Raw genomic sequence first — 23,469 nt, 5'->3', positions numbered from 1 at the left:
TAAAACTGCTAAATTGCACAAGTTAGATGAGTAGAAATTGGCTTTCTTGCAATTAGAACTAGATTTTATGTTTTTTTTTTTCAAAATTATGAAGCTTTTAGGGTAGTACACGTTTTGTCAGTGTTGCCAAATTGAACATTAAAAAAAAACACAAAAAAACTAATCAGCTAATTTTTACAATGCTTTTTTGGCCAAATGACGATTTCCAAACAATTTGCCAATTCCCTTACACCTTCTAAGGAAAACTTCGCCTTCTCATGTTGTTTGGTGCCATTTGTTTTGCCAATATTTGTTGTTTGGTGCAATTAAAGATTATAGAAAATCGGGAGTCCAATTTTTAATGAATAAGTCCTACATGTTCAGTTACTCAGTTTTTGATAGTAGCAGGCACCAGAGTAAAAAAAGAATGTGGGTGAAAAAATCAGCCAAAAACATATACCACCAAACAGCTTAGGAAGAAGTAGCTTTCCTTTGAAGGTGCAGTTGTCTTTGGGAATCAACAGGTATTTCATACTTGAATTTTCATGGGCGAAAATCAACGTCAAATTTATCTAATTAGTTTTGTTTATTTATTTTCGCAGTTCAAGGTGGCTACACTGTCGAAAATTTGGTGCTGTACAGAAAATTCATATTTTTAAAACAATCAAATTAAAATTTTTGGAAAATCGCAGTTTTCATGTACGAATAGACCCAAGATGGATCCAAGGGAAAAACTATTTTTAATGTTGAGAGTTTTTAACTATATTTAATTAGATAAAAATTAAATTTTAATTTTGATGTGCTTGATACTCTAGAATAAATTATAAACATAATGAGGATTTAGATAAAAACTGTGTTTGCCTTTAAATACTCATCAGTTCCTAAAAAAGATCTTAGGCTTAGCACTAACGATATTAACACTAGAGAATAGTTTGAAAGAGTCCCTCCATTCCCTCACTGTTTCTTAGACAACATGATATGTAATTTCTGTGAATTACAAGAGTTTTATACTAAACTGAGTACAAAAAAGAGAAACATAATTTTCCATTTAAAAAGACCTAATTTCCAAAGTTTCCACACATGGGTTATTGCTGCTCAAATACAATAGTCATAGGTTAGGTAAGCAGTGACGATTATGATAAAACAGGGAATAATAGGAGTGAATTAACCAGGACAAATTGATCATGGTCAGTACCTTAAACATGGTCAGTTATAACCTGAAGCCTTCACATCCATTACTATTTAACGTTGAATTTTTTTTCTTTCACAGACCAAACTGCCTTTTTTTGACAAAACATACAAGTTTCAATAGGGATAAGTCCTTTATTAGACAGTGAAAAGACAAATACAAAAGTTATGAATATTTCGAAGGCGCAGTCGGTCCTCATCATTAGCAGAAATACTAAAGTATTTTTGTGTCAATTATAATACTTCACTATTTCTGCTGGTGGTGAAGATCAGCTGTCTTCGAAATATTCACAACTTTTGTATTTGTTTTTTCACTGTCTAATAAAGGACTTATCCATATTGAAGCTCTTTAATAATTACTGTCTAGCGATATTAATTACTATAGTACTATCCAGCCACTTTTCTTACGAGAAACTCTCCCTTTGCCATTCAGCTTCTTTGCACTAAGATTACTAGAAATTACATTTAAGGATGTATTATGTCTAATCCGTCGTAAAACCATGCTTGATGATTTCTCCCCAAAGGCTGTGCTATACTCCCTCTAAAATTGTTCATCGATAAAGAAAAAATGATACAAACATTTCCAAAAAACGCCTGAACTTAGGCCTTCTGAACGCGATATAACAAAGTAAATGTTTACGAGCAGCTTATTTGTGATGACCCTGACTCTGGGAGATTATTATTATAATTAATTTACTGTGAATATGGTATATACCATTACAGAATAACAATACCATTGGTAGTATCTTTGTGCATGATGAAACGTGGAATACTGGAAAAGTGCTCATTTTGGTATTAATATTTTCAAATAGGATTCTTAAATATATTTCAATAGGTTTCAATTCCACTTTTTAGGCTAAATTTCTAATTTCATAAACTAGAAAACAAGGTATAAGGATAACCATACTTTTTAATATCTTTGAAAAATATTTGTCAAAAAAAAGTATTTTGTCAAATACTTTTTAATTAGGATAGTAAATTGAAAATCAGTTTGGCAGACAGTGACTATAAATATTCCTGTTAAATTCAATATAAATTATTAAAATCAATAAAAATTATATACTGGCCAATTGTTTGTTTTAAAGTTTTTGAAAAGCTGAAATTCCTCTGAAGCAAGGGTGTGCCAGAGCCATCATACAATCATGTCTGTTGATCCCTCCCTCAAAGGATAGGCCAAACTCCATCTAAAATCAGACAAGCCTGAGCCATCATAGAATCATGTCAGTTGATTCCTCCCTCAAAAGACAGGCCAAACTCCCTCTAAAATCTGGCATGCCTGAGCCATCATACAATCATGTCAGTTGATTCCTCCCTCAAAGGATAGGCCAAACTCCATCTGAAATCTGGTATTCCTGAGCCATCATACAATGGCATGCCTGAGGCATCATACAATCATGTCTGTTGATTCCTCTCTCAAAGGATAGGCCAAACTCCAAATGAAATTATTATAGAAAATCGTGTCTCTAGGAGGGGGGACGACGACCCTCAATCCTGCTACAAAACTTTTCCTAGTGCCTCAAAAAATACTATTGAGCCTCCCCATAAAGTTGAAACTCAACTTCTCCAATTCTTGTACTTAAGTATATTTTATATCACCATATTATATCTATTTATATTACTACTATGCTGTATACCAGATTTACGGCAAGATTTCTATCATTTGATTCGGGCAATGGGTTTCAGTCAATTTTTCTTTTTTCCTTCTCTCTTTTTTGTTAGAAAATATTCAAATAGTAAGTGGTTAATTGTTTAATATTATAATGTTCTTATAGTTTAATGTTTAAAATTTTTGTTTCATGATCCCCCTCCTTTACCGGTTATGGAGTCTTTTTTGGAATTTTTGTCTCTGTTTACAGAATATCTTCGGTTGTTTCCCTGGTTGAAATATATCTATCTATGTTAACAAGCACATCAAGAATGTACCGCGCGGTCTAAACCCGTTTTCATGACTATACTAAATACCGTCCATGAAGATGAAGTTTGAGGAGTCAATCGATGGCTTTGACGAAAGAACAGCGAAGGGCAAAGATACACATGCATCTTTGCATATAAATGCATATGCAGCACTGAAAAAATCTTGCCTAAATAACTTGAAAATGACTTTAACATTTTGCAAGTCAAGTACAAGTCAATGTACTTGAATGTACCCTGAATAAATTTCGAACAGTCATAGATAATTCTTAGCAAAAATTAAAGGTTAGGCTCTTATGACTAAATTGTCGGTAATCATAGGCAGCGCGCTAGCGCTGCCTAAGTAAAGAAATATGTGGGCACAATGTGTTTCTGGTTTTTTCTCCATACCCGGGCACTTCGTATCGAAGGAGTTGTCATAGAAAGTTCGAAAAGGTCTCATTCGATTGGAAATTCGAGTGGCTAGTGCCCTTTTTAATAGTCGAAAGTGATTGGACGGCAACAAGCCCCCCCACGCCCACCATTCCCCAAAACACATCCAATCAAAATTTTGAGATCGCCGTTTTGTTCAGCGTAGTTGATTTCCAGATAGAAAATATCTTTTTGAGGAGGACACCCCCCCACAACCCTCGGGGCAAGGGTCTTAAGTTATGCCCTGGGGGCATATAAGGTTTTTATAGAAGGTGTTACGTAAAAACTTCAAAAAAGGCTCATTCGATTGGATACTCAAAGAGCTAGTGTCCGTTTTAATAGTAAAAAGTGCTTGGAGGGCAACTAGCCCCCCCCACCCCCCTCATTCCCCAAAATACCTTCGATAAAAAATTTGAGATAGCCAGTTTCTTCAGCGTAGTTGATTTCCAGATAGAAAATGTCTTTTTGAGGAGGACTATCCCCCACAACCCTCGGGGCAAGGTTTTTAAGTTATGCCCTGGGGGCATATAAGGTTTTTTTATAGAAGGCGTTGTCGTAGAAACTTCAAAAAAGGCTCATTCGATTGGAACTTGAAACGCCTAGTGCCCGTTTTAATAGTCGAAAGTGATTGGAGGGCAACTAACCCCCCACCCGGCCCATCATTCCCCCAAACACATCCAATCGAAATTTTGAGATAGCCAATTTGTTCAGCGTAGTTGATTTCCAGATAGAAAATATGTTTTTGAGGAGGACACTCCCCTACAGCCCAGAGGGCAAGGGTTTTAAGTTATGCCTTGGGGGCATATAAGGTTTTTTATAGAAGGCGTTGTCGTAGAAACTTCAAGAAAGGCTCATTCGATTGGAAATTCAAAGGGCTACTGCCCTTTTTAATAGTCAAAAGTGATGGGACGGCACCTAGCCCCCCCCCCCACGCCCATCATTCCCCCAAACACATCCAATCAAAATTTTGAGATAGCCATTTTGTTCAGGGTAGTTGATTTCCAGATAGAAAATATGTTTTTGAGGAGGACACTCCCCCCCCAACCCTCGGGGCAAGGGTTCTAAGCTATGCCCTGGGGGCATATAAGGTTTTTAAAAAAAGCGTTTTCATAGAAACTTTAAAAGAGGCTCATTAGATTGTAGATCAAAGTGACTGGTGCCTTTCCCCATTGTCGAAAGTGATGGAACTGTAACAAACTCTTCTTTCACGCCCTCCTTTTCATCAAACAAATTCACTTAAATTTTGAAATCGCCATTTTTTTCAAAGTAGTTTAAATTTGTGAGAATTAGGTCTTTGAGGATGACAACCCCTTCACAGCCCTCAGGACAAGGATTGTAAGTTATGCACTGGAGGCATATAAAGTTTTTATAGATAGCGTTGTCGTAAAAACTTCAAAAAGGGCTCATTCGATTAGAAATTGAAATGGCTTGTGCCCTTTTTAATATTCGAAAGTAATTGGAAGGCAACTAACACCCCTTCCACGCCCACCATTTCCCCAAACACATCCAATCAAAATTTTGAAATAGCAATTTTTTTCCATGCAGTCAAAGTTCAGGAAATTATACCTTTGAGCAGGACACTCCGCTCACAGTCTTCAAAGCAAGGGTTATAAGTTATGCCCTAGGGGCATATAAGTTTATATTGAAATCTTTATTGTAGAAACTTGAAAAAGGGCTCATTCGATTGGAAATTCAAAAATCTAGTGCTCTTTTTAATAGTCGAAAGTGATTTGAGGGCAACTAGCCCCCCTCTCTCGCCTACCTTTTCCTCAAACACATCCAAACAAAATTTTTAGATAGCCATTTTGTTCAGTGTTGTGGATTTCCAGATAGAAATTATGTTTTTGAGGAGGACACTCCCACACAGCCCTCAGGGCAAGGGTTGGAAGTTATGCCCTGGGGGCATATACGGATTTTTTTACTTAAAGCGTTGTCGTAGAAACTTCAAAAAAGGGCTCATTCGGCTGGAAATTGAAATGGCTAGTGCCCTTTTTAATAGTCAAAAGTGATTGGAAGGCAACTAAAACCCCTTCCACGCCCACCATTTCCCCAAGCATATCCAATCAAAATTTTTAGATAGTCATTTTGTTCCACGCAGTTTAAAATTCAGGAAATTATACCTTTGAGCAGGACACTCTCCCCACAGTCTTCAGGGCAAGGGTTATAAGTTATGCGCTGGAGAAATTTAACGTTTTTATTGAAATGTTTGTCGTAGAAACTTGAAAAAGGGCTCATTCCATTTGAAATTCAAAGGGTTAGTACAGTTTTTAATAGTCGAAAGTGATTTGAAGACAACTAACCCCCCTCTCGTGCCCACCTTTTCCCCAAACACATCCAATCAAAATTTTTAGATAGCCATTTTATTTAACGCAGTTGAAAGTTTTGGAAATTAGGTCTTTAAGGATGATAACCCATCCCCCCACAACCCTCAGGGCAAGGGTTTTAAGTCATGCCTGGTAGCGTGTAAGGTTTTGAAATTGATGTTGTAAAAACATCCAAAAGGGCTCATTCAATTGAAAATTGAAAGGGCTATTGCCCTTTTAATAGTCGAAAGTGATTGAAGGGCAACTAACCCCCGTCTCACGCCGACCATTTCCCCAAACACTTCCAATCAAAATTTTGAGATATCCATTTTGTTCAACGTATTCGAAAGGTCTGGAAATTACGTCTTTTAGGATGTTAACCCAATCAGAGCTTTCAGTGCAAGGGTTGTAAGTTATGCCCTGGGGGCATATAAGGTTTATATAGAAAGTTGTTGTAGAAATTTCAAAAGGGGCTCATTTGATTGGAAATTAAAATTACCTTTTTTAATAGTCGAAAGTGAGTGGAGAATAATTAACCCCCCCCCCCCCCTCTTACGCACTCCATTTCCTCAAACACATTCAATCAAAGTTTAGAGATAGCCATTTTGTTCAACGTAGTTGAAAATTCTGTATTTAAGGACGACAAACCCCCCCGAGTAACCAGGGCGAACGTTGTAAGTTATGCCCTGGGGGCATATACGGTTTTTAATGATAGAGTTGTAAAAACTTCATAAGGGGCTTATTCAATTGGAAATTGAGAGGGCTAGTGCCTTTTTTAATAGTTGAAAGTGATTGGACGGTAACTAAGCCCTCTCTCACGCCCACCATTCCCCCAAACACAGATAACCATTTTGTTCAACGTAGTAGAAAGTTCTGGAAATTAGGTCTGTGAGGATGACAACCCCCCCCCCAGCTCTCAGGGCGATGTTTGTAAGTTATCCCCTGAGGGCATATAAGGTTTTTATTGAAAGCGTTGTCGTAAAAACTTCAAAAGGGCTCATTTGATTGGAAATTGAAAGGGCTAGTACCTTTTTGAATAGTTGAAAGTGACTGGAGAAAGACTAACGCCCCTCTTACATCCACCATTTTCCCAGACACATCGAATCAAAATTTTGAGATAGCTATTTTGTTTAACGTAGTTAAAAGTTTTGGAGATTAGGTCTTAGAGGATGACAACCACCCTCACAGCCCTTAGGGTAAGAGCTGTAATTTATGCCCTGGGGACATATAAGGTGTTTATAGGAAGTGTTGTCTAGAAACTAAAAAAGGGCTCATTTGATTGGAAATTAAAAGGCCTAGTGCCCTTTTTAACAGTCGAAAGTGATTGGAAGGCTTGACATTTTTATAGTAAAGATCGATGTGGGCATAATGTACTATTTTTTTGTTGTTGTTGTTTAAACCAGGGTACTTTGTATCGAAGGAGTTGTCGTAGGAACTTCGAAAAGGGCTCATTCGATTGAAAATAGAAAGGGCTGATGCCCTTTTTAATAGTCGAAAGTGATTGGAGGAAAACTAATCCCCCTCCCAATCCCACCCTCCCATTTGACTTTATGTTTAAAAACTAAATGTTGCCATAAGATTGAATCAAAAATGCACTTTGTTAATGCTAATTCCCAATAAGGCATCTCAGTAGTATCCCAAGAACGACTGAGGGTATTATGTTCTAACTTTCGGGGCTGTTTCTGCTCTTAAAATTTAACCAAATCAAAATAGCGTATCCAAGCTATCAAAGAAAGTAAACATAAGTTGGGCTCAAAACCCCTATGCTTTCCCAAGGCCAGAACATAATTTGCACTTTACTGAATAAAATACAAATGAATGTGCATTGTCAGTTTAATATACATATACTGATATTTAGTAATCAAAATGTTAATATTATTTGATTTATTAAAGTCATGAAAGTAAAAACATTTATATTTTTTTCAGTAAAGAGCAAATAATGTTCTAGCCTTGGGAAGGCATAAGGGTTTTAAACCCAACTTTTGTTAATTTCTGCTCGTTTTGAGTTTGTCTCGGTTATTTATTGTAATTTCTGTTCTTTTTGAGTTTCATCTATTTATCGTTACTGATTTGTGGTAGTTTTCCGCTTGGTAGATTATTTGATTTTATTTTTGCTCATTTTTTGTTGAATGGAGTTCTTTACTTTTCTTTGAAAAACTTATTTTGTAGAAAAAGTTTTTTAATTAATTAAGTAATAAATTGGGTAATTAAGAAAAACTTCTCTCCTCATTCTCCAGCCTCTGGCTATGTCCTTTCCTCATTCTATTCCTCTTAAAATTTCGGCTTAAACAAAAACTTTAATTTTCAAAAAATTAATTTCCAGAAAAAAAGAATAAAAGATCCTGGATAAAGCAATACCTCAACACCGAACTCAAGTAAGTCATTTAAAAACAAATAACATTCGAAATTATGATGGACAAATTAGCGAGACTGAATTTTCAATCCAGAACATTCTTTCCCAACTTCAGCCACATTACAAACTTTACAAACAATTCCTTTGAACCTAGGGCAATAGCTGGCTTCACAAAGAGGACACTTGACCTCTGACTTTCCCTTATAAATAGGAGTATACGAGACAGGGCATATGGCAAAAGGGTTAAATTCATCATACTCAACTTTGATGCTATCAACTTCATTCTTCTCGCACACAACAAGTATTTTTCTTATTTGCGCACCAACGTCTGGGCTGGGTCCAAGCTCAATCAATCGCCTTGCAAAATTAGCAGCAGTTTTGAAATTATTTATCTTGTAAAATAAAGTAACAGCTGTACGCAGAGTTAGAATTTTATGTGCTGGCTGAAGATCGCAATGGGTGAAATAAGCAGCCAGTTCGCATACCCTCTTCTGCTCCTCCTGGGTAGCTTTGGGTAGTTCCTTTCTGTGCATTTCCATTTGACAACCTAAAATATATTCACGGCACAGCCAAAGCATGTCATTTGCTAAACTTGCGTCCTGTTTTGTCTCCACAATTAGCAATGGAATAGACAGTAGCAAGCCGCGGAACTGTTCTACAGCTTCCGAAAATTTACCTTGACTTGTCAACTTGTAGCAGATCTTCAGCTTATCTTGCAAATCGCTCATGCTTATTGCCACAGCAGGCTTAGGGGTTGATCCTTTTCTAGATGGGTAAGCAACCATAGAAGGAGTAGATGGCATGGCAGGAAAGGAAACTTTGGACCTAGAAAATGTGCTCATAAACAAAGATTTTAAAGGTTCAAAATTCGCAATTCCAACTTGATTGTGAAGAAGTCGGAAAGCAGATTCGAACGAGCCAGCCAGTATATGTTCAGCTGGTAACTGTGAATTGTTCAACCACGTCTGCGTAATGGGCGTTCCTCGAGCTGGTGCGGCGAAATAACCTTCACCTGTATGTATAGCGGGGCCAACGTCTACATCAACTGGGATATCTATGTCGTCATCAACATCCCATCCAGTGCCTTCGTCTGGAACAAAATATATATATATATATATATATAAAATATAAAAATATACAATACACACACACAAATATATATATATATATATATATATATATATATATATATATATATACATATATATATACTAAAAATTCAACTTCCCATGTCAGAAAAGAAAAATCAGAGAGTAAGAGAGAGAGAGAGAGAGAGAGAGAGAGAGAGAGAGAGAGAGAGAGAGAGAGAGAGAGAGAGAGAGAGAGAGAGAGAGAGAGAGAGAGAGAGAGAGAGAGAGAGAGAGAGAGAGAGAGAGAGAGAGAGAGAGAGAGAGAGAGAGAGAGAGAGAGAGAGAGAGAGAGAGAGAGAGAGAGAGAGAGAGAGAGAGAGAGAGAGAGAGAGAGAGAGAGAGAGAGAGAGAGAGAGAGAGAGAGAGAGAGAGAGAGAGAGAGAGAGAGAGAGAGAGAGAGAGAGAGAGAGAGAGAGAGAGAGAGAGAGAGAGAGAGAGAGAGAGAGAGAGAGAGAGAGAGAGAGAGAGAGAGAGAGAGAGAGAGAGAGAGAGAGAGAGAGAGAGAGAGAGAGAGAGAGAGACAGAGAGAGAGAGACGAGAGAGAGAGAGAGAGAGAGAGAGAGAGAGAGAGAGAGAGAGAGAGAGAGAGAGAGAGAGAGAGAGAGAGAGAGAGAGAGAGAGAGACAGCCAATCACACACAGACCGATAGAGAGAGAGAGAGAGAGGAACAGAGAGAGAGTGAGTGATTTAAATTGAAGGTGACAAAAAAACACGTGAGATTTTATCTGCTGCAGTGTTTATAGGATTTATAGAGAGAGAAAGAGTGAGTGATTTAAGTTGAAGGTGACAAAAAAACAAAACAAAAAAAAAAAAAAAAACAAAACAAAAAAAACGTTAAATTTTATCTGCCGCAGTGTTTATAGGATTTTGGCACTAAAGGCTTATTCACCTCTGTGTTGCTTAAATCGTTACTCTAGTCTGAAACATCCAGCTTTAAACCTTACCTGGCTCTTTTTTTCCCTCGTATGTTACCAAGCTGAGCGAACACCCCTTCTGCTTTTGTGGTTGCAATTTACAAAGGCAAAATCTATTTTACTAAAAACTATCTTAGGAATGATTTACATATCAAATTATTGTTCTTACTCCTATAATATTCCTGATAAGAAAAACCCTTATGTCTTCAAAATGACAGCACAAGGATATATTCCTGAATTCTAAACACATAACGATTCTACGGAGACCAGAAACCGCCAATCAAATATCTGTAGCTATGTCTTTCTCTGAAGCATGGCCGCTCTGAAAAACACAGGATGATTTGCTAGATGTTTTCCAGAGAAATTGCCACTAGATAGCTTTGGGTACCCAGCTGACTGACTGTGTCTCAAACAGTAAGCTGTACAAAAAACATGGTCCAGTCCCACTTTTTAGGGCTATAATAAGAGAAAGGATGAGTAGGTTAGGAGACACTCTGTGGATGAAAGATGACAGATTGCCAAAATTTTTCATTGTCGGCCAACCGTCTAGGGCCAAATGAAAAGCAAGTCGTCCCCAAATAGGGTATGAGGGTGTCGTTAGGAAAAATTTGAGGGAAATAGGAACTTAAAGGAAGAGTGCAAAGAGAGAAAATAGAGGGAAATTTGAATTAGAGGGAAAAAGAATTTGAGGGAAATAGAGAGAAAAGCTTTTATAGACTGGGATAGAAGAGTAGCGTGCGTAGCTGTGTTGGCCTCAGGCAGCTTGGTGCTGAAGTGAGTTGCTAGTAGTAGTAGTATATCTTTTTGGCTTCATGCAAATTGGACGCATAATTAAACGATGTACCGTCATCACAGATACATATCCAATTTACATAAATATAACTAGTTGGGATGTATCAAGCAATGCTAAGGAACAACAAATAAATTTCCAACTCTTTACATTCGGTTTCTGAAAAAAATTATTCCCTTTCAGTCCTATTTTTATGTGTAAGTTTGTACAGTTAAAGCTGATTCCTAGCGCTCTCACCCCAGTAACATAACGCAAATAGTTGTAAACTTTTTATCTAACTGTATGGGAACTTAGGACTCACTCTGGAGTTTGTTTAGGAGAAAACAACTCTCAATTTCTACATTCTGTAGGGAAGAACGGTTTTAATTTACCCTTTACCCCCCCTCCCTACTTCTAGATTGAACAGATTAGACCAAAATCAACACTAATCCTAGAACAAATATTAGGAGTTATCTTTTAAAAACATTCTTTAAAAAACATTCATGAAATCCTTCCTGTCTAGACATTCTGAGGTAAATTCCCTCGCAATGATAGTACTAAACAAAGAACAAAAAACAAAAAAAAACCTGACACTCAGGTGGAAGGACGTGATCGGTTCTTTAGACCGATCTCAGCAATAAATTTTTCATATCCACCCATTCTTCTTGTGTTTTGAATTGTTTCAATTCCTTAAAAATGACCCCTGAATCACAAAGGCCGTTTAATTAGAATAAATAGCTCTTTTGAAAGTACTAAAATACTCTACCATAAAGAGCGAGGTTTTGACGAAGGGTGAACCCCCTCACATATGTAATAATTTCTGTTCGTTTTAAGTTTTAGTGTTGCTCCTAACTTTCAGTTGAAAAAACTTTCTATTTAATTTCTGATCGTTTTTTGAATGATACTGGAAAGAATCCAAGGAAAGATCTTCCCGCGTACCCCCCCCCTTTCGAAAATAAGGCAAATGTTCTCAGGCTCGTCACCTCTAATGGATAAGGTTGACCTTTAACTAGCCTTTAACTAAACTTGATGAAACTTATAAATTTAAAATCAGCATAAAAATCTGATTCTTTTGATGAATCTATTAGCATCGAAATTCCGTTTTTTAGAGTTTCGGTTACTATTGAGCCGGGTCGCTCCTTACTTATAGTTCACTACCACAATTGTTTTTTATACATGCACTTGAGATCACAACCATTTGGAATCACAATCTCCAAGATCTTGAGGCAATTAGAAACCAGTCAGGTTCAAGGTGGTAAAATTTCAAATCGTAGACTGGCCATAGAACGGACACCCCAGCTTGTATAGATACAAAACTTCAAAGATCCTAAATTCGTCCATATATGAACTCAAAATTGCAACCACTATAAAAAGCAACCACAAACTTTATGATCTTTAACCAAGTAGCAATTAGTCAAATTAAAAGAAGTACATTTAAATTTACCACAGATAGACGATCGAACGGACACCTCAGCTTACATGGACATAAAACGACTAGGGTCCTATAATTGTCAATTTAAGCGTCCAAAACTACTACCAATATGAAATGCAACCACAATCTCTAAGATGTTCTGCCAAGTAGAAATTAGTCACGTTCAAAGAAGTAAAATTCCAATTGTCGTAGATTGACTGTAGAACAGACAACCCAGCTTGTATAGATAAAAAACATCAAAGACCCTAAATTCGTCCATATATGAACTCCAAATTGCAACCATTATGTGAAAGGCAACCACAATCTCTAAGATCTTCTGCCAAGCAGAAATTAGTCACGTTCAAAGAAGTAAAATTACAATTGTCATAGATTGACCGTAGAACAGACACTCCAGCTTGTATAGATATAAAACATCAAAGATCCTAAATTCGTCCATATATGAACTCAAAATTGCAACCATTATGAAATGCAACCGCAATCTCAAAGATCTTCTGCCAAGTAGAAATTAGTCACGTTCAAAGAAGTAAATTTACAATTGTTATATATTGACTGTAGAACGGACAACCCAGCGTGTATAGATATAAAACATCAAAAATACTAAATTCATCCATATATGAGCTCAAAATTGCAACCATTATGAAATGCAACCACAATTTCTAAGATCTTCTACCAAGTAGAAATAATTCAATTTCAAAGAAGTAAAATTACAATTGTCGTAGATTGACCATAGAACGCACACCCCAGCTTGTATAGATATAAAACGTCAAAGATCCTAAATTCGTCCATATATGAACTCAAAATTGCAACCATTATGAAATGCAACCACAATCTCTAAGATGTTTTGCCAAGTAGCAATTAGTCACGTTCAAAGAAGTAAATTTCCAATTGTCGTAGATTGACCGTAGAACGGACAACCCAGCTTGTATAGATATAAAACTTCAAAGATCCAAAATTTGTCCATATATGAACTCAAAATTGCAACAATTATGAAGTGCAACCACAATCTCTAAGATCTTCTGCCAGAGTACAAAGTAGTCACATTCAAAGACTTAAATTTACATCTGTCACAGATTGACCGTAGAGAGGACATCCCAGCGTTTATAGATATAGAGCTTCGATTATCATAAATCCATCCATATAGGAACTCAAAATTACAACCATTAGGAAATGCAACTACAATCTCTAAGATCTTCTGCCAATTAGAAATTAGTCACGTTCAAAGAAGTAAATTTGAAACTGTCATAGATTGACCGTAGATTGGACAAACCAGCGTGTATAGATATAAAACATCGAAGATCCAAAATTTATCCATATATGAACTCAAAATTACGACCATTATGAAATGCAACCACAAACTCCAAGGTGTTTTACCAAGTATCTATTATTCACGGTCAAAGAAGTACATTTACATTTGTCACATATAGACCATCGAATGGACATCCCTGCGTGCATAGACATACAACAACGAGTGTCCTATAACTGTCCATATATGAACTCAAAATTGCAACCATTATGAAATGCAACAACAATTTCCAAGATCTTCTGCCAAGTAGAAATAAGTCATGTTCAAAGAAGTAAAATTACAATTGTCGTAGATTGACCGTCGAGTAGAAACCCCAGCGTTTATATACATAAATCTTCGAGGATCCAATATTCGTCCAAATAAGCTCCCAAAATTGCAACCATTATGAAAAGCAACGACATTCGAAAAGATGTTCAGCCAAGCAGAAAGTAGTCACGTTAAAAGAAGTAAATTTACATTTGTTGTAGATTGACCGTAGAACGCAAAACCCAGCTTGTATAGATAAAAAACATCAAAGATCCTAAATTCGTCCATATATGAACTCAAAATTGCAACCATTATGAAATGCAACCACAATCTCTAAGATCTTCTGCCAAGTAGAAATTAGTCATGTTCAAAGAAGTAAATTTACAATTGTTGTAGATTGACCGTAGAAAGCACAACCCAGCGTTTATAGATATAAATCTACGAGGATCCTAAATTTGTCCATATAAGAACTCGAAATTCTAACCATTATGAAAAGCAACCACAATCTCTATGATCTTTTGCCAAGTAGAAATTAGTCACGTTCAAAGAAGTAAAATTCCAATTGTCGTAGATTGACTGTAGAACGGACACCCCAGCTTGTATAGAAATAAAACACCAAAGATCCTAAATTCGTCCATATATGAACTCAAAATTGCAACCATTATGAAATGCAACCACAATCTCTAAGATCTTCTGCCAAGTATAAATTAGTCATGTTCAAAGAAGTAAATTTCCAATTGTCGTAGATTGACCGTAGAACGGACACCCCAACGTGTATAGATATAAAACTTCGAAGATCCTAAATTCGTCCATATATGAACTCAAAATTGCAGCCATTATGAAATGCAACCACAATCTCTTTGATCTTCGGCCCAGTAGAAATTAGTCATGTTCAAAGAAGTAAATTTACATTTGTCGCAGATTGACGGTAGATCGGAAAACCCAGCGTGTATGGATATAAAACATCGAGTATGCTATATTCGTCCATATATGCACCCAACATTGCAGCAATTATGCCATGCAACCACAAACGCAAAGATGTTCTGCCAAGTAGAAATTAGTCACGTTCAAAGAAGTAAAATTCCAATTGTCGTAGATTGACTGTAGATCGGACAACCCAGCGTGTATGGACATAAAACGACAAGTGTCCAATAACCGTCAATTTAAGCACTAAAAATTGTAACCATTATGAAAAGCAAGCAACCACTCTATGATGTTCTACAAAGTAGCAATTAGTCATAGTCAAATACTAGAATTTCAATTTGTCACATATTGACCTTAGAATTGACACACCAACTGGTAACTAGTTAAACCATCGAATATCGTAAATCCATTCAAACATGAGGTCAAAATAGCAGCAATTATGAAAAGAAACCAAAAAATCAAAGATCTTCTACCAAGCAGAAAGTAGTCACATTCAAAGAAGGAAATTTACAATTGTCATAGATTGACCGTAGAACGGACACCCCAGCGTGTATAGATATAAAACTTCAAAGATCCTAAATTCGTCCATATATGAACTCAAAATTGCAACCATTATGAAATGCAACCACAATCTCTAAGATCTTCTGCCAAGTAGAAATTAGTCACGTTCAAAGAAGTAAAATTCCATTTGTTGGAGATTGACGGTAGAACGGACACCCCAGCTTGTATAGATATAAAACATCAAAAATCCTAAATTCGTCCATATATGAACTCCAAATTTCAACCATTATGAAATGCAACCACAATCTCTAAGATCTTCTGCCAAGTAGAAATTAGTCACGTTCAAAGAAGTAAAATTCCATTTGTCGTAGATTGACCGTCGAATGGACACCCCAACGTGTATATATATAAAAGATCAAAGATCCTAAATTCGTCCAAACATGAGCTCGAAATTGCGGCCATTATAAAATGCAAGCACAATATCTAAGGTCTTCTACCAAGTAGAAATTAGTCACGTTCAAAGAAGTAAAATTTCATTTGTCGTAGATTGACGGTAGAACGGACACCCCAGCGTTTATAGATGTAAAGCTTCGAAGATTCTAAATTCATCCAAATAGGAGGTCAAAATTACGGCCTCTATAATATGCAAGCAAAATATTTAAGGTCTTCTATCAAGCAGAAATTAGTCACAGTAAAAGACGTGCATTTCAAATTATCAGTTATTGACGGTCTAAAGGACATCTCAGGTTATATAGATGTAAAGCTTTGAAGATTCTAAATCCATCCATACAGGAAGTCAAAATTGCAGCCATTATGAAATGCAACCACAATCTCTAAGATCTTCTGCCAAGTAGAAATTAGTCACATTCAAAGAAGTAAAATTGCAATTGTCGTATATTGACCGTAGATTGGACACCCCAGCGTGTATAGATATAAAACTTCAAAGATCCTAAATTCGTCCATATATGAACTCAAAATTGCAACCACTATAAAATGCAACCACAATCTCTAAGATCTTCTGCCAAGTAGAAATTAGTCACGTTCAAAGAAATACAATTCCATTTGTCGTAGATTGACCGTAGAACGGACATCCCAGCTTGTATAGATATAAATCATCAAGGATCCTAAATTCGTCCAATTATGAATTAAAACTTCCAACCATTATGACAAACAACTAAATTCTCAAAGGTGTTGTGCCAAGTAAAAAGTAGTCATATTCAAAGAATTAAATATCAAATTGTCATATAATGACCATCGAACGGACACCCCAGCGTGTAAAGATATAAAACTTCAAAGATCCTATATTCATCCATATATGAATCAGAACGTCCAGCCCTTAGCCCAAAAAACCAAAAACGCAAATAACTTCTACCAAGTAACAATTAGTCACGTTCTAATTCTTAAAAATCCTTCATTCGTAGAGTGAAGGTAAAATGGAAACCAACAGTGGTCACTATATCATGGATTAAAGATCCAAAATTCATCCAAACAGGAGGTCGAAATTGCAGCCATAACCTCCAAGATCTTCTACCAAGTAGAAACTACTTACGTTCAAAGAAGTAATATTCCAATTGCTGTAGATTGGCCGTAGAACGGACACACCAGCTTGTATAAATATAAAACTTCGAAGATCCTAAATTCGTCCATATATGAACTCAAAATTGCAACCATTATGAAATGCAACCACAATCTCTAAGATCTTCTGCCAAGTAGAAATTAGTCACGTTCAAAGAAGTAAAATTCCATTTGTCGTAGATTGACCGTAGAAAGGACACCCAGCGTTTATAGATATAAAACATCAAAGATGCTATATTCGTCCATTTACGAACCAAAAATTGCAACCTTTATGAAATGCAACCACAATCTTTAAGATGTTGTGCCAAGTAAAAAGTAGTCATGTTCAAAGAAGTAAAATTTCAATTATTGTGGATTGACCGTAGAACGGACACCTCAGCTTTTATAGATATAAAACATCAAGGATCCTAAATTCGTCCATATATGAATTCAAAATTGCAACCATTATGAAATGCAACCACAATCTCTAAGATCTTCTGCCAAGTAAAAAGTAGTCACGTTCAAAGAAGGAAATTTCCAATTGTCGTAGATTGACCATTGAACGCACACCCCAGCGTGTAAAGATATAAAGGATCGAAGATCCTAAATCCGTCCAAATAGGAGCTCACAATTCCAACTATTATGAAATGCAAGAAAATTCTCTAAGATCTTCTGCCAAGTAAAAATTAGTCACATTCAAAGAAGTAAATTTCCAATTGTCGTGGATTGACCGTAGAACGGACACCCCAGCGTGTATAGATATAAAACTTCGAATATCCTAAATTCGTCCATATATGAACTCAAAATTGCAACCACAACCTCCAAGATCTTCTACCAAGTAGAAACTACTTACGTTCAAAGAAGTAATATTCCAATTGCTGTAAATTGGCCGTAGAACGGACACACCAGCTTGTATAAATATAAAACTTCGAAGATCCTAAATTCGTCCATATATGAACTCAAAATTGCAACCATTATGAAATGCAACCACAACCTCCAAGATCTTCTGCCAAGTAGAAATTACTCACGTTCAAAAAATTAAATTTCCAATTGTCATATATTGACCTTAGAACGGACACACCAGCGTGTATAGATATAAAGCTTCGAATATCGAAAATACGTACATATATGAACTCGAAATTGCCACATCTATGAAATGCAAGCACAATCTCTAAGATATTCTACCAAGCACAAATTAGTCACGTTCAAAGAAATAAAAATGAATCTGTCGTAGATTGACCGTAGAACGGACACCCCAGCGTATATAGATTTAAAACTTCAAGGATCCTAAATTCGTCCATTTATGAATTCAAAATTGCAACCATTATGAAATGCAACCACAATCTCTAAGATCTTCTGCCAAGTAGAAATTAGTCACGTTCAAAGAAGTAAATTTCCAATTGTCGTAGATTGACCTTTGAACGCACACCCCAGCGTGTAAAGATATAAAAGATCAAGGATCATAAATTCGTCCAAATATGAACTCAAAATTCCAACCATTATGAAATGCAACCAAATTCTCTAAGATCTTCTGCCAAGTAGAAAGTAGTAACGTTCTAAGAAGGAAATTTCTAATTGTCGTATATTGACCGTAGAACGGACACCCCAGCGTGTATAGATATAAAACTTCAAAGATCCTAAATTCGTCCATATATGAACTCAAAATTGCAACCACAACCACTCCAAGATCTTCTACCAAGTAGAAACTACTTACGTTCAAAGAAGTAATATTCCAATTGTTGTAAATTGACCGTAGAACGGACACCCCAGCGTGTATAGATATAAAACTTCGAAGATCCTAAATTCGTCCATATATGAACTCAAAATTGCAACCATTCTAAAATTCAACCACAATCTCTAAGATCTTCTGTCAAGTAGAAATTAGTAACGTTCAAAAAATTACAATTCCAATTTTCGTAGATTGACCGTCGAAAGGACACCCCAGCTTGTATAGATATAAAACTTCGAAGATCCTAAATTCGTCCATATATGAACTCAAAATTGCAACCATTATGAAATGCAACCACAATCTCTAAGATCTTCTGTCAAGCAAAAATTAGTCATATTAAAAGAAGTACAAATCAAATTTCCTTATATTGACGGTCTAACGGACACCCCACCGTTCATGGATGTACAACAACGAGTGTGCTATATTCGTCCAAATATGAAACAAACATTGCGACTATTATAACAAGCAACGACAATCTTTAAGATCTTCTGACAAGTAAAAAGTAGTAACGGTCTTAGTCTTAAAAGTCCTTCGGTCGTTTATTTACATTAGAATGGAAACACCAAGGTGTAAATATGTAAAGGATCGAAGATTAAAAATCCTTACAAATAGTAGATAAAAATTGCGGCCTTAATAAAATAAAAGAAAATTCTTTAAGATCTTCAATCAAGTAGAAATTAGTCACAGTAAAAGAAATACAATTCCAATTATCGTAGATTGACGGTCGAATGGACATCTCAGCTTACATAGATATAAAACATCAAGGATGCTATATTCGTCCATTTACGAGTCCAAAATTCCAGCCATTATGAAATGCAACCAAATACTCTTAGATGTTGTACCAAGTAGAAATTAGTCACGTTCAAAGAAGTAAAATTCCAATTGTTGTAGATTGACCGTAGAACGGACACCCCAGCGTGTATAGATATAAAACTTCAAATATACTAAATTTATCCATATATGAACTCAAAATTGCAGCCATTATGAAATGCAACCACAATCTCTAAGATCTTCTACCAAGTAGAAATTAGTCAGGGTCAAAGAAGTAAATTTACATTTGTCGTAGATTGACCGTAGAACGGACAAACCAGCTTGTATAAATATAAAACTTCAAAGATCCCAAATTCGTCCATATATGAACTCAAAATTGCAACCACAACCTCCAAGATCTTCTACCAAGTAGAAACTACTCACGTTCAAAAAAGTAAAATTCCAATTGCTGTAGATTGACCGTAGAACGGACAAACCAGCTTGTATAAATATAAAACTTCAAAGATCCCAAATTCGTCCATATATGAACTCAAAATTGCAACCACAACCTCCAAAATCTTTTACCAAGTAGAAACTAGTTACGTTCAAAAAAAGTAAATTTCCAATTGTTGTAGATTGACCGTAGAACGGACACCCCAGCGTGTATAGATATAAAACTTCAAAGATCCTAAATTCGTCCATATATGAACTCAAAATTGCGACCATTATGAAATGCAAGCACAATCTTTAAGATCTTCTGCCAAGTAGAAATTAGTCACGTTCAAAGAAGTAAAATTCCAATTGCTGTAGATTGACCGTAGAACGGACACACCAGCTTGTATAAATATAAAACTTCGAAGATCCTAAATTCGTCCATATATGAACTCAAAATTGCAACCACAACCTCCAAAATCTTCTACCAAGTAGAAGCAACTCACGTTCAAAGAAGTAAAATTCCAATTGCTACAGATTGACCGTAGAACGGACACACCAGCTTGTATAAATATAAAACTTCGAAGATCCTAAATTCGTCCATATATGAACTCAAAATTGCAACCACAATCCCCAAGATCTTCTACCAAGTAGAAACTACTCACGTTCAAAGAAGTAAAATTCCAATTGTCGTAGATTGACCGTAGAACGGACACCCCAACTTATACAGATATAAAAATAAATAAAAAATCCAAAATTCTTTCACAGACCCACTCAAGAATGAAGCCTACTTGAAATCGTTTTCCTAAAAATCTTCAGACAATCAGAAATTCAGAGCCATAATGACAAAAAAAAACCCCACAAATCAGAAAAAATAAAAAAAGATCTCTTAATAATATAGGATTTCAGAACTTAAATATTGTAATTCAAAAATAAAACCAGCCACAGATATTCGCACAATGTGGCTTCAGTTAAGTCTTATCACTAAAATTATATACCTATATGAAATCGCTACCTTGGAGATCCTCAGGCAATCAGCAATTCAGAGCCATAATAATAATAATAACACAGATAAGAAAAATTAAAATAAATCTCTTAAGAATATAAGATTCTAGAACTAAAGGCTTTTAATATTCAAAATCGTTAATTATTGTAATACCTGGTTCGAGAGCATCCTGAAATTCTGTAATCTCAGCCTCATCTCCTACTCCAATGGCATCACTATCCCATCCACCTTCAGCAGCCACTTCTTCCATATCTTCAGCTACTAAAGCTGCATTAAGTTGACTCCTTCCCTAGAATCATTAGACTTCGTTAACTAAAAGAATATATAAACTCTTATTGGCTGTTGCGGGACATTCAATGCAGCTCTCTTACCAGATAAAAGCACTCTTAGCAGATAAATGTCATTTTCTTTTCGTAACTTTCATTTGATTACATGACAGACTATTCTTAGTTGCTAAGCTGAGTCACATATAGCTTGGCTATGTAATTAAATCCAGCATTTTGACTGTAAAAGTATGACACTCCTTTTCCTAGAAGTTCAGATCAAATAGTTAACAGACTCGAACTTCAAGTCATGCATAATCTTCCACCAATAAGCCAATTAGCCTTTTGGTATATCATGTAAATAGTCGTGGTCACTCCCTATTGGTCATCTGCTCGAAGCTATGAGCATTGAAACTTGTAACCATTGTATAGTCTTAATTTTATGCTAGAATTCGAAGAAACTTGTCTTTTCTTTATCCCTACGCATTTTTACCCAATTTTTCGGTCAGGGTGGTTGATACTATAAGAATAAGATCAAAATTTGGTGTAATTCTGTAGCGTTGAACTCCATGCTTCAGTTTTGGTATTCTTCGGCAGGGAGAATACCAAGGAGCTACCGTATAGGAAATTTAAGGAATTTCATCCCCAGGTAAAATTCCTGATCGGTTACAACGACGTACGTACACCCCTACTCCGTGCCAACTTCCTGGCGAGGCAGTCAGAGGTAGTTTTAAGTTATATCGAACTATTGTATTAACTACTACAACTACTACTAACAACTCACCGCAGCACCAAGTCGCCTGAGGCCAACACAGCTACACACGCTCCTCCTCCACCCCAATCTATTCAAAGCCTCCTTTTTTACACCCTCCCAGGAAGTTCCCATTTCCTTTAAATCTTTCTTTATGACGTCATCCCCCCCACCACGAGGACGACCTGCTATCCATTTAGCCCTACACAGTTGGCCAAAAAGAACAATCTTCGGCAATCTGTCATCCATCATCCGCACAACATGCCCTAGCCACCTCAACCTTTCTTTCATTATAGCCCTAGAGAGCGGTGTTGAACCATATTTTTCCTACAGCTTATTTTTTGAAATACGGTCAGTCAGCCGGGTACCCAGAACAATCCTTAAGCAATTTCTCTGGAAAACATCTAGCAAATCTTTATCCGCTTTTCGAAGCGCCCATGCTTCAGAGCCATATTTGACTACTGTCATCACTGTATTTTCTAATATTCTATCCGAAATCTGAGATTTTCCTGGCAGTTTTAGGCTATAGGTGTTAGCGCTTAATTATAGCCTAAAACCATTCTCAATTGGATAGTCAGGGAAGCCTACGGGTAGTTTGCTACTTTTATTCTACAACTCTCATTTTAACTAAGATGAAATCAAATAATGAGTAAAACTTCTACCTAAAACAGCAAATATTGAAAAAAATAAATACTTTTCCTAGTAAAAGTTAGAATAATTGGGCTTCACATCCGGAAGCCATTGCCAACGCGAAAAACAGAGAAAAAAAATAGACCGAAACAACCAATGCAGAAAAGGAAATAACATAAAAGATGAGAAAAAAATACCAATATTTTTAAAAATAAACTAATAAACTTCTCCCAGAAAGCTTCTCAAGCTTGATTCTCCATCATCTTTTTTTTTCATTTTTTAAACAGTTTGCTTACGATGATTTTATGGTTTAGACAGACGATGATTGTAATGATTTTAGACGGTTCAGTAGATTACTAAGCCAGCCTAGTGTGAAAGGCCTTTATTAGATGTGAAACGCTATGCCTAAAGTGACACAACTTAAGCAATTAGCATAGAAAATTATGTATATAGTGTGAAAGCTACTTAAGAATTCAAACTGTTTCACTAATCTGGCGTATAAGATGATCATTCTTCATTTTAACATAGGACACGACGTATTTAGCCACAACCAAATATGCTGAATTGCATAGTTTTTTATGACATTTATCTATAGCAATTACGCACAGGGCGATTAGCAGTGGCGGTTCTACGCCTGGGGAGAAGTGGCGGTTCTGGCATATGACATTAAATTCTTCTTATTTTACATAGAGGGTATACCTTACCCCTTCCCCCCACCAGATTACGAGTTCTAAAACCACTACTGACGAGCAGATCAAGGATTCGAGGTATAGTTCGAAGCATAATCTGATGGATTCGAAGAACTAGTTGAAGCAACAATGTAAGATTACAGACTAACAGCGCTCCCGCTTTTTGCATTGTTAGTTTTTTAAGTTTCTTTCTTGGTTGAAAACACCAAGAAATTTGACGTCATTATTATTTAAAGATTAGTGAAGTCTTTTTATGAAGAATCTTTTCTATTATGCTATAGATAATTTCGGACACCACACT

The 23,469-nt window shown here is 36.2% G+C and overlaps 1 protein-coding gene across 1 annotated transcript in view; it reads right to left on the bottom strand.

The window, feature by feature from the left end:
* Positions 1-8,075: 8,075 nt before the first annotated feature.
* Positions 8,076-23,469, bottom strand: part of alphaCOP (coatomer subunit alpha) — a 59,092-nt gene continuing 43,698 nt past the window's right edge. The window contains exons 7-8 of the mRNA XM_089101883.1: positions 20,989-21,124; positions 8,076-9,235 (exon numbers count right to left, since the gene is read on the bottom strand). Coding sequence (XP_088958009.1) covers positions 8,214-9,235; positions 20,989-21,124 — 1,158 coding nt within the window. The 3' untranslated portion in view covers positions 8,076-8,213. The remainder of the gene's footprint in view (positions 9,236-20,988; positions 21,125-23,469) is intronic.

The sequence above is a fragment of the Artemia sp. Qi Xiang Cuo genome, chromosome 15, assembly GCF_049724085.1.
Source record: "Artemia sp. Qi Xiang Cuo chromosome 15, ASM4972408v1, whole genome shotgun sequence".
Classification (NCBI taxonomy): domain Eukaryota; kingdom Metazoa; phylum Arthropoda; class Branchiopoda; order Anostraca; family Artemiidae; genus Artemia; species Artemia sp. Qi Xiang Cuo.
This window is presented reverse-complemented; position numbering and strand designations above follow the sequence as displayed.